This window comes from Paramisgurnus dabryanus, chromosome 6 (genome assembly GCF_030506205.2).
Source record: "Paramisgurnus dabryanus chromosome 6, PD_genome_1.1, whole genome shotgun sequence".
Lineage (NCBI taxonomy): Eukaryota > Metazoa > Chordata > Actinopteri > Cypriniformes > Cobitidae > Paramisgurnus > Paramisgurnus dabryanus.
In genome coordinates, this window is record NC_133342.1 from 38,490,516 (window position 1) to 38,510,462 (window position 19,947).

Below are 19,947 nucleotides of genomic sequence, written 5' to 3' on the forward strand. Positions count from 1 at the left end.
AGGATTTTTTATCACACTTGGAATGCCAGATGAACATATTTTTCAAAAATATTGTTTGCCAAGCCATGTTATTTTTTATTTGCGGAAGTAAATGAAAAAGGAGTCACTATGAGAAGTCCGACAAATACCAGACCAGTTTAAAAACTTCTTGTTAACCTAGGTGGGATTTCACACCCTGCATTTTCCGCTGGAGTGTTCATGGTGCTGAACTCAAGCACATCAGGCGTTAGTAGATCACTAGCACCTTATCAGCTCTGCTTATTTGCGACCCTAAACTAATTTGCACTGCTCTTAATAGATTGCGTTGGGCATTATGGAAATCAGCTTTTGCATATGTGTTATTTAATTTGCACTTTTTAAGTAAATAGCCCGCAGATATTATACCACACAATTGCGCGTTCATGCTAAGTTGTCCTATTTAGTAAATCTGGCCTTAAAGCAACACTATGTAGTTTTTTTACCTTTAAATAATGTCTCTAAAATTATTTTAGTGATAGAACAACTTTTAACTGGACAAATTGTACTGTTGCTGCAACCTGAGCAGCCTCCTAGCTGCTACAAGCACACTCTGAAAGTGGCGGTGGAGGGTAGGAAACACAGCCCCGCCCCTCCCCCTGCCTGCAGAAGAGTGTCTGATACCAGGCACTGTTGCTCTTTTCAACCACATGGTGGAGCTGTAAGTCATTTTTACATGGAAACTACATAGTGTTGCTTTAAGTCTTGTTTTCTGAAAAGGTATATAAAAATGTATTATATATTTATGATTTTAGGCTTAAAATAAAAAAAACTGTCTGCCAGTGGTTTAGGAAATATGATATATTATATAATAAATTTTTTATTTTAATTATAATTTATTTTTCTTACCCAATTAGCATATATTTTCCTTGAATTAAGCATAAACTCATTTACTTTTGATAACTTTTTCAGAAAACAAGACTTAATATTTTAGGTAATTTTGCTTGTCAAGTAAGCGTATTTTCATTTGGGAGTTTTTTGAGAATTGTACTGAAAAACACAACTATTTTTATTGCATTTTAAGTGGCATATTTGATCACTTTTAAAGCAAATTTCCCTCCAGACAATACAACCATATATTTTTTTTAGATTAGAAATAGTTTTTATATTAAATTAGCAAGCTTTGCAATAATAAGAATTTAGATGACTAGTCACTTAACTGTCCTAAACCAATAACATCTTAATAACTTTGGCAGTAGGCTTTTAAACTAAATGTATCATTTTTGTTTGTTTATGTGGTAAATAATTGGCAGAAAATATTTTTGAGATTGATCCTGTCAGCCACAGTTACAGTCTCACTTTATTTACCATGAATCTGTAAGACTTTCATCTAAACCTGATGTGTTTCACCAGGTGTGAGCCAAACCACTGTGAACACGGAGGCCGATGCTTTCAGACTGGAAATGCTTTTAAATGTGCCTGTGATGGGACTGGATACTCTGGTGCCACCTGCCACAACTGTAAGCCATACTGTATATCCCACATTCATCCCACAGCCTGTACTTCTGACAATTATTGTCCCAATGATGATGATGTTTTTCGGTAGATCAGGGTTGTGTAGACTTACATAACTAGATGTAAGATTATCTTAAAAGAAGTACAGTCTTAAAAATGAAGTATCCAGGACACAAAGCAGGTTTTATTACTGTCTGTTGTTATAAACCTATTAAATTTGTAATACAACAGTCTGCAGCTTTATACAATCCACAGATGATTTATGCTGACGTAAATGAATCTCTAAAGAGACATCCAGAACATTTAATTCTGCACTGAACCATTTAGCCGACTCACAAATGATAATGGCTCTTAAAATAAACCAGATCTTTGCTGAATCTATTAACATAGAAATAAAGGATTGTAGGTTTTACTGCTGTATTGGTGCTGAGACTGTGTGTTTCTGCAGCTGTCTATGAACAGTCTTGTGAGGAGTACAAACATATGGGCCGAACCTCAGACACGTACTGGATCGATCCTGACGGCAGCGGACCCCTCGAACCCTTCAAAGTCACCTGTGATATGACAGGTCAGAACCAACAAAGACATGAAGTTATACTGAAATTAATGCAATGTTGTGACTGTGATTTGTGTCTCTAACTTGTAAGACTACAGTTTAATGACAATTTGACAAATAACATAGAAATAAAACTTATTTTTTAAAGTAATTCAAAAAAATATGATCCAAACTTTCTCTCTGGATAGTAATGGTAGTAAGTAGTAAATTGAATACTCAAGTTTTTTTTTATTACAAATCACACATGTATTTAAATGACAAATGCACTTGAAGACCTCTGAGTTTCTTGTGATGCATTCACATTTAACAGGTGTTGTACACAGTTTGTGATGTGTGCAACAAAACAAAAGCACATTTTGTCACATTACCAATTCTGTGAAATAAAGCTACACAAGTAGAAATGTAATATGCCTTTTCAGAAGTTACTTGTTACATCATAACTAAAAAAGTACTTTTTTTGCTTCTCTAAGACGAATCACTCACTTTTTAAGTCGCTTTGGATAAAAAAAGCTAAGCCCTAAATTTAATGTAAATGTGACCCTGCATTAACCACAAAACTAGTCATGAGACACATGGATATATTTGTAGCAATAGCCAATAATACATTGGGTCTCATTCACTAGTATGTGTGTAAATTTTTTGTATTTATAAGCAAACTTGAACTTCTCACGAAAACTTTCCGCCTAATTCACAACATGTACGTGCGCAAATGAATTTGTTTTTATGCTTGTTCTAACATTAGGTTGGCACGTGGTTGGCAATTTGCATAAAACACGCCCATTCTGGCTCTATATAAGCGCTGGTCCACAGAAAATTTTATAGCAATTTGTCACCAAAGCAAAAGAGCTCGAAAAGAAATCAATGATCATATTTATTACCGGTAATATCTTGTTTTGCTTGCATTTTTGATTTGGGAGGTTTTGCTGTCGCTGAAGTAACGTTAAAGTACTGGATGCAAGACATTTATTATTAATATAACATTTAATTAATATGTCAAAGACAGGAGTAAATACAAAAAATAAAACAGACAGGAGATTGACGTTTGACCTTCTCATTACATTTACATAACGTTTACATTAGGCATTAAGCAGACGCTTTCATATAGAGATTTAAAAAGTGAGGAAGGAAAGTATGAAGATTTGTCATTACGTGCATCTTCTTTATTTGTGTAGAAAAATAAGTAGGCTATAATAATGTTATTATACATAATTTTTTTCTGCACATATAAATATTTTCTCCTCTATATAAAAATAATAAAAATATAGAAAATATTAAAATATAAAATATAATCATTATACCACGGGGCTGTTGAATGCTTTATTCTGATTGGTTGAAAAATGTTCCATGGGTGTAGATTATTTTTCAATAAAGGCACACCTAACCTTTAAAATGCCTTTAAAATAGGCACAGCAATATTTTTGGTAACCGTAGTATAAGCAGAATAATTGACTCCGGTCCTTTGAATTATTCTAAAATAATACACACCCGCAGTGTAACAGTACTCCGCTTCGCGTCGTGCCGCATTACCGCCTTGGGTGTGCATTATTTTCTTATAATTCAACGCTCCGTCGTCATTTATTCATTACGTAAATGTTATACATCAACATTATTATATACATTACAATTATAGCTTATTATTTTATTATAGCGTACGTGATTATTGCATATGTGTTATATTTGTTGTTCTTACATTTTTTCATACATTTAGAATATTTTTTTTTTGTTGAATCATGATTTGTTAATGAAAACATCCATACGCACGTCACAGCCAAAATAATCATTAGTATATTAAGTAAAGATCGTGTTCCATTAAGATATTTTGTATATTTTATACCCTAAATATATAAAAATGTATGTATCATTAGTAATTAGGACTTCATTTGGACAACTTTAAAGGCGATTTTCTCAATATTTAGATTTTTGGCACCCTCAGATTCCAGATTTTCAAATACGTATCATGGACAAATATTGTCTATACTAACAAACCACACATCAATGGAAAGCTTATTTATTCAGATGATAAATAAATCTCAATAAAAAAAAATGATCAGGGTCACAAATGTGAATGTATTTATCATCTGTGTTTTATGTGTATACTTCAGAAAACAAAGTATGGACAACCGTCGTGAATGATTTGTCACCTCAGAGTCATGTGACAGCAGCTTCTGGTCCTGAAGAGAAGACTGTACTTACCCTAAATTACAGCATGTCTGATGAACAGGTGACATTTATATACATGAAACGTACTGAAAATATTACACCTGTCTGTGCGACGAGTAGTATTACACAGTGAACTGTGTTTTTGTGGCGCAGATGAACGCAGTCACCAGCAGCTCTGAGATCTGTGAGCAGTACGTGGCCTACATGTGCTACAAATCACGCCTGCTCAACTCACCAGGTAAACATGTAGTGCCAAACCAGCCAGAGACGTTTGTATCGATATGTTTGACTCAAATGTTTGTTTTCCTCTCTTTTTCCTCAAGATGAGTCTTCATCCTCGTGGTGGGTCGGCCGGGGAAATGAAAAGCATTTCTATTGGGGTGGCTCGGGACCGGGTGTGCAGAAATGTGCTTGTGGCATCGAGCGCAACTGTACAGACCCCAGATACTACTGTAACTGCGATGCTGATCTGAGACAATGGTGAGATTTGTCTGTAGATGTTTTTTTCACTCCACAGTGATATGTTGCCTCCCTGTGGTCATAATTCTCCAAATGATGTTTCTCTAGGAAGGAGGATGACGGTCTGTTAATGTATAAGGAGCATCTGCCTGTCAGTCATGTGGTTTTCGGGGATACACATCGTTCGGGATCAGAAGCCAAACTCACTGTTGGGCCACTTCGTTGTAAAGGAGATCGTGAGTGAAGTCTGACTCTATCCCCAGTCTTAATCTGTCCCTTGGAGACCTTTTCCAAGTCAAAAAGTTTTTTATTAGTTATACAGAAACATCTCCTAATCTGTTGGTTTGTTTCTTTCATAGGTAACTACTGGAATGCAGCGTCCTTCAATACACCTGCATCCTATCTGCATTTTACCTCCATCCAAGGCGAGAACAGCATCGACATCTCCTTCTACTTTAAGACGTCCTCTTCGCACGGTATCTTTCTGGAAAACCTGGGAAGTCCAGACTTCATCCGTGTAGAATTGAAATGTGAGATGTCTTTATGTTTTACAGTCTAATGTTTAGTGAGGATTGCAGCCGAGACCTTATGCTACATTCACACCGGCCACGGTAGAGGCATCAAGCACGAGTGATTTCAATATTAAGTGAATGTGAAGACGACGCGTTTTTTCTGCCAAATGTAAAATTTTTCAAGTCTCGTTTCCCGCGACTTCGCTCAATTGAGGCGGAATCGCGTGTACCGCAGTTCGAGTGCATTCGCGCATCTAGTTCGTGCGAATTGAGCATTCTGCCAAAGTTAACATTTTTCAAGTCGCTCGTTTCCAAAGACATCGCTCAATTCGCGTGGACTAGACGCGCGAATGAGGCGGAATCGCGTCTACCGCGGTGCGAATGAGGCGTTAAGCGCGTCACGGTAGACACGATTCCGCCTCATTTGTGCTTCTAGTTCGCGCGAATTGAGAATTCTGCCAAAGTTAAAATTTTTCAAGTTGCATGTTTCCCACAACATCGCTCAATTCACGTGAACTAGACGTGTGAATGAGGTGGAATCGCGTCTACCGCGGTGCGAATGAGGCATTAAGCGCGTCACGGTAGACACGATTCCGCCTCATTCACGCGTCTAGTTAACGCGAATTGAGCATTCTGCCAAAGTTAAAATTTTTCAAGTCGCACATTTTCCGCGACATCGCTCAATTCACGTGAACTAGACGCGTGAATGAGGTGGAATCGCGTCTACCGCGGTGCGAATGAGGCATTTAGCGCAACGCGGTATACACGATTCCGCCTCATTCACGCGTCTAGTTAACGGGAATTGAGCATTCTGCCAAAGTTACAATTTTTGAAGTCGCGCGTTTTCCGCGACATCGCTCAATTCACGTGAACTAGACGTGTGAATGAGGTGGAATCGCGTCTACCGCGGTGCGAATGAGGCATTTAGCGCAACGCGGTATACACGATTCCGCCTCATTCACGCGTCTAGTTAACGCGAATTGAGCATTCTGCCAAAGTTACAATTTTTCAAGTTGCGCGTTTTCCGCGACATCGCTCAATTCACGTGAACTAGACACGCGAATGAGGCGGAATCGTGTCTACCGCGGTGCGAATGAGGCGTTAAGCGCGTCGCGGTAGACACGATTCCGCCTCATTCGCGCGTCTAGTTCGTGCGAATTGAGCAATGTCGTGGGAAACGCACGACTTGAAAAATTTGATCTTTGGCGGGAAAACGCGTCGCCTTAACCAATCAGGAGCTTGCTCTAGTAGTGACGTTATTACAGGAAGCGAGAATTTCGGCGTGAATGTCTCGATTACCAGAATTTCACACGGGAGTGAAGTGAGTACACAAAAAATTTTCAAGCGTCCAACTATTCGCAGTAGACGCAAATTTGATGCCTCAAGCTCGTCTGGTGTGAACCCAGCATTGCAATGAGACTTTCGAGTTTTTTAGCAGTGACCCACATTTATCTCCCTACAGCCGCTACGATGGTGTCGTTCTCCTTTGATGTGGGTAACGGACCGGTGGAGTTGACCGTCCGCTCGTACGCAGCCCTCAATGATGACCAGTGGCACAGAGTAGAGGCGGAACGAAATATTAAAGAGGCTGTTTTGCGATTGGATAAGACATATAGGGAGGCGCGGCCGGCCCCGCCTCAGGGACACACCCGCCTGCAGCTCTTTAGTCAACTGTTCGTAGGTAAGGTTTTCAGTTTCGCTGCCGAATTTTGTGAAACTTAAGGCTCTTCTGTTGTTCAGTTATGGGAAAGTAGTACGTCTGGTTTGTTGTTACCCTGTAGGGGCATCAGGAGGGCAAAGAGGTGTCCTGGGCTGCATTCGTTCTCTGAGGATCAATGGGGTCGCGCTTGACCTTGAGGAGAGGGCAAAGGTCACTCCAGGGGTGAAGCCGGGCTGCTCGGGTCATTGCACCAGTTATGGGATGCACTGCCGAAATGGAGGAAAATGTCTGGAGAAATATAACGGCTACTCCTGTGACTGCAGTCTGACTGCTTTCGATGGACAATTCTGCAGTAATGGTACTGTTGTCAAGAAATGTGCCACATAAATAGTGTTATAGACGCTTTTAGTGGCAACAACATAAACAAATGGCTTTTGTGGCTCAAGCCTCTACTTCTAGAGTAGGTTATTTTTTAAAGCAAGCAAATAAATAATAAGTAAATTACCATGTATTACTTATGACCAACTATATTTACCCTTTATTGTCCTACAAACTTTTTTATAAAACTTTATAATTATTTTCTTTGTCTTAGATGTTGGGGGTTACTTTGAGAGTGGGACCCTGGTGCGGTACGACCTCATGTCAGACAGCAGCTCTCTTCCTGAGGTTAAAGATGTAAAAGAAGGCTCTGGAGTTTTGAGCGCTGTGGGTAATCTGACCCGTGAAGAGCTCAGTTTTAGTTTCAGTACATCACAGACCCCCTCCGTCCTCATCTACATCAGCTCCAAGACCCAGGATTACATGGCCGTGGTTCTGCGGCATAACGGTGAGACGCGCCAGCACATCACCGGACATTTTAAAGGGCACATATTATGCAAAATGTGTGTTGGCATTTGCTACAAATGCAAAAATCAATGAAAGGAAAATGTTTTTCATATCTTTTCTTAGGTTCTCTCCAGATTCGCTATAATCTGGGTGGATTGAGGGAGCCATACACGATCAACCTAAATAATCCTAACATGGCGAACGGACAACCCCATAACGTTAACATCACGCGACATGACAGACTCATTCAGCTGCAGGTAAATCTGAAATTTGGGTAAATGGATAGCTGGCGTATTAACAATAAATCTGTTCTGATATTATATCCGACCTCTCTTCCAGTTATATTTGTGCTGTTGTGTAAATATATGTGTTTATCTGACTGTGTGTTGCAGTTGGACCACTATCCTACAGTAAGCTACTTTCTACCTGAAGCATCGGACACAGAGTTTAACCTCGTGAAGACCATTTTCTTAGGAAAGGTTTTTGGTAAGCATTTATTTACATAGAATTTTCTAAGGAATTGTTTTTGGGGTGGATCTTTTTATATTTGTTTGTTTGTGTGCGTGTGTGTCATGTTGCAAACAATTCCAAAAAGCTAGTTGCTATTTAGAAATAATTATTATATATTTTTTAGTATTTTGTTTTTTTGTCCTGAAAATTGTGTAATTTATATGTCTTGCTATTGGTCAGTTAGGTTACATGGAGCTATATGTATTTTGAGATCTAATGGTGCTTTTCCATTGCATAGTACCCCACTGGCCATTTCGTGTCAGCTCACTTTACTTTGGTTTGGTAGTTCTCCATCGAGTTTAGTAGCACTTCATGCTGCATTCACACCAGCCGCCGTAAAGGTGTCAAGCACGAGTGATTTCAATGTTAAATCAATGTGAAGATGCGTTGACGCGCGTCTGAAGGTCTCGCGGCGTGAATCAGGCGTTTAGCACGGCGTGGTAGATGCGATTCCGCCTCATCTTCAATGGCGCGAATCGAGCGTTGCCGCAGCAAACCCCTAAGTTGAAAAATGTGAACTTTCAAAAATCAGATCACCTTATGCAAATAACCTTGCAGAGCCAGCCAATTACGTTTATGGAAGACTGAAGCATAGGTTGCGGCCACTGTGATTGGCTGTTGGCCACGCTTCAGACAAGCCTTCCGCTTACGCCCCGTGTGAATGTACCTTGAATGTCTCGATGACTAGAATTTCACGCGTGGCTTTCACGCGCGAATGAAGCAAGTAAACTCAAAATGTTCAAGCGCCAAACTAGACGCAAATTTTTACGCATCAAACGCGCCTGGTGTGAACCCACGGTCAGAGTGGGATTATAGGCGTGATGTTATATTTGCGCCAGCTACTGCTATGACATCATACATGTGGAAGCAAGCATTCATTATGTATTTATCAGTCTGTCACAACATCAAAATTAACCACCACAAATAGATGACTGCACATCGCGTTTATCACTACCTCTGTCTCACAAGACGAGCTCCGCTGAGCCTCAATGAAGTTGCAAAAATGCCGTGTATACATGCGGACGTGCGCGTCGCGGGAGTGCCGCCACAAACTGCAAGCCTGGAAAACACTGGTATGTTGTTCCTGATTCTCAGCCTGTGAATGTTTTTCACCGCTAAAAGTTTGGGATCTTGCAACAAAGCACATATGACAACAGGTTTGCTTGAGACAGCGCATGCATAAAGGTAAAGCTAATCTTGCCTTAGCAATGACGCTGGTAGTGATGATTCTTTCAGATCAATCAGTGATCTACAGCTCCCAAATGTGAACTGACCCGACCCATGGGGTACTATGCAATGGAATAGCGCCATATGTGTTCTTAAAGGGCCCATATTATGCAAAATACACTTTTACAAGGTGTATTAATTTTGAATTTATTTAAAAATTAACTTGGTTATGATATTGTATATTATAATCCCAAATAACATGTCTGAAATCTCAGTGATACCAATTTATATTTGATTTCATAATTCATAGAGACCATGATTATAAATTCCACTCCTGCTTTTCTTTTCACCGCACTATTTAATGCATTGGCTGTGTTAAGCCTGACATCACCCTTTGAAATTCAATCCTGATCTAAATCCAGTCTCCAGGTTTTTCATGAAGCCACAAACAGAAACGCCCTGAGCTGTACTAGTCACGGAGAGTGCAATGGGTTTATGTCCACATTGAGACAGACATAACTGATAGTGTTGTTCAGAAGCTATTTGCTGTAAACCTAACAGACTAGGTGACAAAGACAGACAGACAGAAAAGACTTAAAGAAAGGTTAAAAACTGGGGCTGATCTTAGACTTGCACAATCGTTGAAAGACAAAAACCGGCAGCCAGGTAACATTAAATTTATTTAGATTCATTCATTTGTCTTGCTTTTCTGTAATCTTAAAAGAGACAGATCCTTTATTCAAGTGTCTTTTTCTTTATAACATTGATAAGATACAGCACATATGTTTCATATGGACTATATGTGACCATATAAGAGCCATCTGTTTTTGTTATTCCTATGCAGTCATTTATTAATCACATGATTCAGTTTTATGATCTATATTGAGATTTTGTGTGTCGTGATTTTTTTGTTTTCTTCAATGAGTTATATAGTTTATTATTGTAATTTATACATATAACTGTATGTGTCCCTGTCTGTAAAATCCAGGCTAAAGTCTCATAATATATATTTTATATTTACATTATGTAGGAATATTTCATGTAGAAACACAGAAAAAAATTACTTTAGCTGGATTTTCACAGTCAGGGTTACAATTTACAATTACCTTAATCCTTGAATACAAAATCATAGCCAGTTTTATTAATTAAAAAAATAAATTTACATATAATATTGACTAGAATATAACGTTTAAAGTTTAAACAGAAATCACTCAATTGATGTTTTTGTTCATGTTTTTGTTCCACCCTGCTGATCATTTCTGCGGTTGTTATTTGTGTTTCAGAAACGGGTCAGATTGATCCAGTGTTGATCGAGCGCTATAACACCCCAGGCTTCGTGGGCTGCCTCTCCAGAGTGCAGTTTAATCGCGTGGCCCCGCTGAAGGCCGCCCTGAGGACGAACGTTCCCTCCACCGCATCTGTACAGGGACTCCTGGTAGAGTCTAACTGCGGAGCATCTCCACTTACAGTTCCACCCATGTCTGTCACCTTTGACCCCTGGCACCCAGATTCAGGTAAAGAAAGATGATAATGATGGGTATTTATAGGCCCTTCTCAAACAAATACACTTGTTTTTATGGAAAATGTTTTCCTGATTGAAATAAGTTAACGTGTTAAGCATTGCGTTTAGGTTCATGCGTAACACACATTCCTGTCTGCGATTTGAACAGAAACGGGTCAGATTGATCCAGTGTGGTTTGTTGTGATCCTACAGTATATACAAACATAACATAAACAAAGATTTTACCGTGGCTTGACTAAAACAGAAACTAACCAACAGCTGGCTCTAAATACATGAAAGCAATTAAAAGACGTCTAACAGCTGTCCAAACTAGGGTTGTGCCAATAGATGATACTATCAGTCGGACATATGGCGATAGCAGGCCTTCATGACGATAGTTGGCATGTTTGCCCATTATAGTTTTAAATTATTATTATTATTATCATCATAGTTTTACATTGACATGCGCATTGCATGCTTTTCCTCACATGAAAGCTTCTCTTTGAGGCTGTTTACACTTGGCATTAACATGCGTTTTCGTCGATCGGATCACAAGTGGACGACGTTAATGCCAGGTGTAAACGGTGTTCAAAACGTTTTGAGCTCGTCCACTTTCGACCACTTTCAACCACATTCAGATGTAGTCGAAACCACTTTCGATCGGATCGCTTTGGAGTTGCGGAACGCATATGTGGTTGAATGTGTTCGAACAGCCACACGCGACCGCCTTCTCTCCGCCCATTTATCTAATCTGAGGTATTAAACACAAGTTTTACGTCTTTTTTTACTTCTGGCGTGAACATACTGTGAACAGCGCTATTTTTAGCCTTTCATTGATAAAACTAAAGCGGCTGATATCCGTAGTTTCGTTTTGAAAGCGTGTGAAAGTTGCGCAATCCTATTTCATCAATTGCGCTGAAAATTCAGAGAAAGCTCTTACATACACATGTACAAAACTCTGCAGCATGTTTACTTGGTAAACAAGCAGTGGACTCCGACATAATATAAGTTTGCATCCATATAAACTCATAATTACTCCCGTTCGGGTTTGAATGACAGCAGAGAGACTCGCCCACCGTCTCACAGACCACCCCCTCACAGTATTCAGGACAGAAGCGGTCGAAAGTGGACAAAAGAGACTGATTTAAATACCAGGTGTAAACGTGATGTGTTGCTCTCGTCCACTTGTGATCCGATCGATGGAAACACATTTTAATACCAAGTGCAAACAGCCCCTTTGTGAGAGAGAGCTTGTAATACCAACAAATAATGAACAAATAAATAAATTAGTAAACTCTTTTCCCGCCCTCTGATACTATCATGTATCGATCATCTCACAGGCTGCTGATAGGACCATCTCACTGTGGGCATATTGCCCAACACTTTTAAATGCAAATGTAAAAAAAGGATGCACTTAGAGGGTTTTGCAGCAAAAGACTAATTGAAATGCTTTATTTTTAGCCTTTTCAAAGCAAATTTGTTAAATGCCAATGAAATGACCAAAAAAAGACATTTCAAATTCTGACTTATAACCTTTTTTAATGCCATTAAAGTGACATTGCTGAACCTAAAAATAAGGATCTTTTTTAGTTCTACATCTTAACTCTTCATTTATTTATGTGTCATTTTTCACTGGGAGCCCATGCTTCGACATAACAAACCCATAGGTTTGGTCTTATCAGTAAAACATGATAAATCAGAAAACTGTACTGGCATTTAAATCAATGCCTTTGCCAGACGGTTTTATCAAGAGCGACTTATTGCATTCAAGCTATACATTTTCCTGTGAATCAAATCTATCATGAGCTATAGGAAAACACATAAAAGGTTTGAAAGAGAGCATGAGAGATTTTTCATATAAAAATGAATGTGGACAGAACATTTTATGTGTGTCTGTGGTTATTTGTGGTGTTAAGCTTGAAGCCCGCAGAGATGGCAAAATTAAAGAGCAGACGCTTCATCTCAAATCTGATCCACTGCCAATCTTATCTCACAGATTCCCACTGAGAGAAACACATTGAGTTTATTCATAGTTCATCTGCTGCCCAGATTTAAACAATGAGTGGTCCGCTGACCTTCTGTGATTCATGACTTTTCTGTATCTTATGACTATGAAGGTTTACAGTTTTTGAGTGAGTGAACAGTGGCTTCTTAGACATATTTGTGTAACCCTAATAAGTCCCTTGGGGTCAATCTGACCCATAGACTGTAAAAAAAGATGGACGACGCCTGTTCGCACTCTTCCATTGGTGAAAAGTGAAGCCGCCAGTGTCCCGATATGGCGCTGACATCATGGGTCTTGAGTCTGCGCAGTAGCGATTTCGGGACCAGTCCAGCGCAGTAGTGAGCAGGAAGTAAAGACGCGAAATCAAGACCCCGCCCTCGCAGAATGCGCATATCACACGATATCACAGCTGTAAATCATGACGTGACACCACCGTTTTTATGTCATTAATTAACTAACTAAAAACAAACTTATTTTAAAAACAAACATTTGAGTTTACATCAGCGTGATAAAAACTACAGTAAATGACAGAAACCAGCTTCGGAAAAAAGATAATTGAAGTGTAATTAAAATTTTTAGTTGGTAAAAATGACCCCAATTGAAAATGAACGGGAAATGCAAACAAAATGTGTCAAAAAACAAAAAATATATGCATCTAGAATAAAGGTCTGGTACTGGAGAACAAATGCAATATAGAAAAGACATGCTCAATCACACAAAGACACACACAAACGCACAAAAGTTTGACCACATAAAGGCATTTTTTACAGAATTTGGCAAAAAACTGCCACAGATGCAAAACAAAGATGTCAATTGGTGGGCTCTAATGCTCACATGCACATGTGCACAAACACACACAAAGTCACAGTAAAACTTACACACACAGATACACACATAAAGCCACAAACACACATACACAGAGAGGCACACACACACACACACACACACACACACACACACACACATACATTCAGTCAAACTTCTGTGCCATATCAAAATGCATCAAAAACTACAAAAAAATTTCCAATTTGAAATAATATTTATTTTTAATGTCCTTTCTAATGTTTATATAAACATAAATTCACAAAATGTATCACTAAAGTATTGATGTTGAGCAGTTGGCCACATCCCGTGAAATGAATGTGTCTCTATGGGCCTCTGCTGGTCATTTCTTTCCTAAACTGTAATTCTTTTATGTTTTTTTTTTAAACACCAGATGGCCAAATTTAACACATAACATCTAGATCAGGGCTAGTCAACTGGCGGCCCGCGGGCCAAGTGCGGCCCGCCAATCATCTTTATCCGGCCCGCCGGTCACCTTTGGCCGTTTCTCAATCGGAAGGCTGCAGCCTCCGGAGGTCGCATATGCAAACTGCATACGTCATCAAGTTTAAGTTAACTGAGCATTGCATTCACAAATCATAAGCATATTACAACAATTTACGATTAACTAAGAATAATAGTCAACTTTATAATTGTTAAAATTCTGAAATTTTTGGATGCATTCAAGAAAATAAACTTATGCAACTACACTGCATGTGACGCGGCGACCGGAAGTGATGTATTTCAGTGTGTTCCAATCAAAACTGTGCAAAGTTAAAATTATTAATAATTTTTTGTTTTACTTTATCAGTAACACTTGAATACTTTAATTGCTGGTAAGTAAATTATTAACTATACTCGTAGATTAAAGGTTCTCTCCCATGACAGATTTACAATTAAACTACATTTTCATTTCGACTGCCACTAGGGGGCGAACTCCCGACAGTTATATCTGTATGTAATGTACAATGGAAAGGCTGTTTAGCCTATATATCTATAAAATATTACAAAAGAAAATGTAGTGCAATTTTAGTCATTAGGAGAAGACTGGCTTATGTTGTGAGTAGTTGACATGTAACAATTAATGAAAGTTAAACAGTTATAAACAAAATATGTTTAGGAGTGTTGATCTTTTACACTTTTACTATTAACATTTGGCTCTTACATGTTAAACTGCAATTGTTTTAAATATTAATAAAGAAAATATGAGTTTTCAGTAATTAAAAGTTTTATTAAAATGCATGTTTTTAATATGTTTTTTTCAAATATACTACAACAAAAGTAACAAAAACGACAACAACCATGGGCGTCGGAACCATTATACGTGGGTGGGACAGGACCCACCCACTTTTTAAGACCAATGATAATGGACCCACCCACTTTTTCTCTAATTTAGCGCATTTGTCTGTTCACTTATCAAAGCGCTGTTAGTCCAAATCCATTCCACTAAAGCAGGGATCCCTAACCTTTGCTTTTTTTACACCGCGGACCCGTTTCAGCTTTTAAACGTAATTCGCGGGGGTGAGTGGACGCTGAGTTGCTGTTCGAACATAGTGCTGAAAAACCTCCTTTGCCAAATGTTTTAAACAGAAGTAAATGTCAAACAACCATGCATTAGGAAAATTAATAACTGCTTTATTTATAGTATATTTTCTATAGACGTGTAAAACCATATTATAGCGGATTATTTTACTTTCATTGTTTCACGAGTTTGCCTGCCCATTTAGTCTTAATAATTATGGTAAACGAACTTGCTTGGTGTTCTTAAAGGCAGCTCAAACCTTAGGTCGGACTCGAGCCCCAAGTTCAAGACACAGAAGAAAAAAGGAGGAGATGATGAGGAGAGATGCCAGAAGAATTGCGTCTGTCGCGGAGGCACAGAGATCCCGTTTTGCTTTTAATGATAATTAACACAGCACTAAATGTGGTTCCTTTCAAACGTTAAAAGTGTAGGCTACTTGTTAAAATATTATTACTGCTGTAAAATAGTTTATTTTGATTATGGTCCCACGATCGCTGGATAATTTTCAAATTTTTTTTTTACAGAAGCCTGCAATTACTTTTCATTTGCGAACGTCCTCACGTATTGTTATTATTTGCGAGGTACATTTGCAGAATTCATAAAGTCATACCTCTGTTTAATCGATTGTGTTTTAGAAGTACACATGCTCAAACTCTTATGGCAACATTGTTTCCCGACGGATACCATAAAATAAAGTGATCTCATTTCCAGAATCTCACATTTATATTTCTCTAAGAGAGAGAGAGAAATTGGGTATAACAAATAAAAAAGGTATACAAAAGTTGTATCAGTTTACCTTCATTCGTTTTTCTAACCTTTTATTTCCTCAAAATAAAAAATAAACATTGTAGCCTACTGTCAGCAGAGTAGAGAAAAAAAGTGACACAGAGAAAGATAAATGAAACATGACATCTGTCATTATTTGCAAAATATTTAAAGGGCTATTACCAGAATTTCGACCGTAATAGGCTACTGTCTTTAATTTAATAAACGCAAATGTTCAGGCTAATTAAAAGGAAACATGAAAATGTCATCTATTGCAGTAAATGTATTTTTCGGGGGGTGGGGGGTTATGTGGGGACCCACCCACTTTTCATTTGCTTCCGACGCCCATGACAACAACACACACACATATATATGGTCAAAGTAAAAAATATATCAAAAGTAAAAATAGGGGTGAAAGTTTGGCCCGCCTCATATTTACAATTTTAAAATCTGGCCCCCGAAGAAAAGTAGTTGAAGACCCCTGATCTAAATCAATATCTAAAAACAATTTAAATCATATTTAGATCATAATTTATGTAAAATTTTCATAAATAATTTATATTTTACACGCAAGCTAATGGTGTAGTTGAGGAATTGAGTGGTAAACGGGTACAAAAGTAATTCATATCTCCCAAAACACAGCATTAATGTATAGATGGGAAGTAAACAAAAAAATTGATATATTATTTCTATCATTAAAAATGTATATTTTTTTGTAATCACTCTTTTAATTTCTGGGGTCATTTTTACCCCCACAAAACTATAACGTATACAGTATAACGTATTCTTTGTCTTTTTCTGTCAAGCTGATGCCCAATTTCCATTCAACGAAGAGCGAATAAACCGCGATGCAGTCAACAGGAAATCTGCAATTATTGGAGGTAAAATATTTTACTCTTTGTAAATAATTCATTTTGATAGATTCTTCACGCTGGGAATCATTTAGGGGGATCTTCTGCACCTCTACTGGTACCAAACAAAGCACCTCACCAATCAATTTCTGAACACACTTAAATATGTTTGACATCATTAAAATTCTGTGTATCATTACAATTATATATTTTAAAAAAGTTTTCATTGATTGATTCATTGTGCACTGTTAGAATTTTTTTTTGTCAAAATATGTACCTCTGAGCTACTAATATAAACTCTTTGGGTGCAAAGCTGTACTTTTTAAAAGGGCATCAAGTACAGTGTGCTGGCCGTGTCTTTTTGTCCAAAATTCACTTTTACAAGGTGTTTGGACTTAAATGTGTGTTATCAGTGTGTGAACACAACAACCCTACAAATCCACCCCCTCCTTTTTTAATCCCCATTAAACCAAAGCAGTCTCCTTGGACATGCTGTTTTGATTCTCTTGTTAATGTGACATCACACAAACAAAGCCCCGCCCATGGCCACTAACTGACTGGTTAATTTGCATTTAAAGTTACAGACATGACAACAGTGCTTTTTGCTCCCGCCCAAATGAGGGCATTTTGGACTTGCTATAATAAATGATCTGTTGGGTATTTTGAGCTGAAACTTCACATTCAAGGCACACCTAAAACTTATATTACATTTTATAAAAATTAGCATAATATATGACCTTTAAACTTCCTCTGGCAATTTATAAACCGATCGTGTTTCATATTGTGATACAGGCATCATCGCAGTTGTGATTTTTACCATCCTCTGCACGCTGGCGTTTCTGGTTCGTCATTTGTTTCGTCACAAAGGCTCCTACCACACCAATGAAGCCAAAGGGGCGGAGTCTGCAGACTGCGCCGACGCAGCCATCATTGTAAATGACCCCGCCTTTACAGAGACCATTGACGAGAGCAAGAAGGAGTGGTTTATTTAGCCACACCCCAATGGGAGGGGCTTCACTCCCATGCTTTGAAGGACACGTACGGAAAGAGAAACCCATTGTTTGGGTATGTTCAGTCGGTTTGGACCACGTCTGTGCACTTCCGGCTCTTCTGTAATTATTTTGTATGTACAGTACGTCACTACAGCACAAGGACTTGTATAAGATCAAACGCATCCCATGCACATTCCACAGACAACAGTAGATAGCAATCGATGCCTTTTCATCATTGCAATACCTACCGTCTGATTACAAAAGGGAATGGTTGACTGGCAGAAATGTGCATTTATCAGGTTTGAATGCACCAAAAACTCCAATAGCACAAATGTGTACAGAACGCATAACTTTGTTTTCGATAATGACATCTGATTGTATTTAAATGTTATGTTGTCAGCATCTTCAGGATAAGATTATATTGTAGCATGGTTATCGGGCAATGGCATTTCTGAATCATTCATCAATGTTAATGCAGCACTTTTCTATCTCATGATATCTTTATAGTTACCAGAATTCAGTGTTATTTATCTGTCCTCCATAAGTGCTTGTTCTAACTTTATGCGTTTTAGATAACCCGTCTTCAATTTTGTAAGGAATCTTAACATGAACACAAGCTCTAGTGGAGTTTTAGCAGTTTAGTTGATGTGCGTAGTAAATGAAAACATGTTCGGTCCAGTTTATTTAAATGTGCATCAAGGGTTAATTGACATTACTGATGCCCAAGCATGATTTTTTTATTGAATGGCCTCATATGCTTATATAGGATATTATTATTTATCTTTGTGTGTTTGCAATTTAATGCAAAAGTTAATTTAAGGTTGGCCACAGAAGCAACACATTTTTATTGTCTTTATCTTATGTTTCATGTCATTTTGAATAACGTCTGAATTGTTGTCTTTTTGGCAATTTATTAACATTCCTCAACGGCAGTATTTATTTAAACCTTCAGATAAATCACAAAACTTAGTTTATGTTAAAGCAACACAATAATGTTTCTTTTAATGATGGAACTTAATACATGATTGTTAATTTCCAGAAATGTTTATGTGTTTATTTAATGATAAAGGGTGAAAAGTTACTGAGTTTCCAGTAATGAACACATTGCAAATATCAATAAACCACTGGATTGTTTTTTGTAAGCAGACCAGGTAAAGTGTGACAGTTGTTTTACTCTCTCATGTCACAATAGTTAATGTGCCTTTGATAATTAAGCAACAATTAATCATCAAATTATCATACCCTACATTTTACCTTTATTCGCTTGATTTAGTTTTTACATGAACATTTGATCTCTTAAAAAAAATTAAACCGGATGTGTTTGTTAATGTAAATGACCTCACATATGCTTGTCTGACTTCTGCATGTCAGTGTACTGTATTTCACACATGGTTCTAGCTGCACAGGATTAAATTCGACATCAAAGGCATTTTTTTAATAAATATGCGTGGTTGTGTCATAACCTAGATGAGTTTTACAGCGATGAATAGTGAGGGAACATTGAGAATTAAAAATTAAGTGTAAATAATGTTCTGAAAACAGTGACATAGGCAATTATTGTAACACCACAGGTTAAAACCACAGTAAAGAATGATAACCATATTCATGTATTGTACCTTGTGCAAATATCATAGCACTTTTATAGTGCATGTACAGGTAAAAACTTGACACTTTTTGGTACTATTCAGTCTTTTAAAAGATTTTCGAAGAGTTTGGATATGATATGACCCCTTTATCAAAGCTTAAAACAAGAGTAATCGGTTCATATTAATTGGTTACTGACAAATCACCGGTAATAATAAAATGAAAAAAAAAAACATACTGAGAATGATACTTTGTTTTGCAATGTTACTTGTGTCTTGTTTATTTATTTATTTATTGTAAATAAAACTGCTTCCATAATGCACAAAATGTTTGTTGCATTGCATTGCCTTTTAATATTTAACTCATGTAAATAAAATTTTGTAACATACACGATAAGTCTCTAAAATCCAAAAATGATTGTGGAGCATTTAAAGAGATAGTTCACCCAAAAATAAAAATTATCTCATAATTTTTTCATCCTCATGTTGTTCTAATTCTGTATGAATTAGTATGTTTTTTATGAACACAAAAGATATTTTGATAAATGATGGTAAACACACAGCATTTAGTGACCATTGACTTCTAT

At 37.6% G+C, this 19,947-nt stretch overlaps 1 protein-coding gene across 1 annotated transcript in view; it reads left to right on the plus strand.

Annotated features, from left to right (window-relative positions):
* Positions 1-19,749, plus strand: part of cntnap2b (contactin associated protein 2b) — a 48,897-nt gene extending 29,148 nt beyond the window's left edge. Inside the window, exons 11-25 of the mRNA XM_065276693.1 lie at positions 1,369-1,475; positions 1,919-2,038; positions 4,129-4,247; positions 4,340-4,424; positions 4,510-4,666; positions 4,754-4,881; positions 5,005-5,175; positions 6,620-6,838; positions 6,939-7,175; positions 7,410-7,643; positions 7,766-7,899; positions 8,035-8,128; positions 10,603-10,833; positions 16,741-16,815; positions 17,578-19,749. Coding sequence (XP_065132765.1) covers positions 1,369-1,475; positions 1,919-2,038; positions 4,129-4,247; positions 4,340-4,424; positions 4,510-4,666; positions 4,754-4,881; positions 5,005-5,175; positions 6,620-6,838; positions 6,939-7,175; positions 7,410-7,643; positions 7,766-7,899; positions 8,035-8,128; positions 10,603-10,833; positions 16,741-16,815; positions 17,578-17,777 — 2,311 coding nt within the window. The 3' untranslated portion in view covers positions 17,778-19,749. The remainder of the gene's footprint in view (positions 1-1,368; positions 1,476-1,918; positions 2,039-4,128; positions 4,248-4,339; positions 4,425-4,509; positions 4,667-4,753; positions 4,882-5,004; positions 5,176-6,619; positions 6,839-6,938; positions 7,176-7,409; positions 7,644-7,765; positions 7,900-8,034; positions 8,129-10,602; positions 10,834-16,740; positions 16,816-17,577) is intronic.
* Positions 19,750-19,947: the final 198 nt, after the last annotated feature.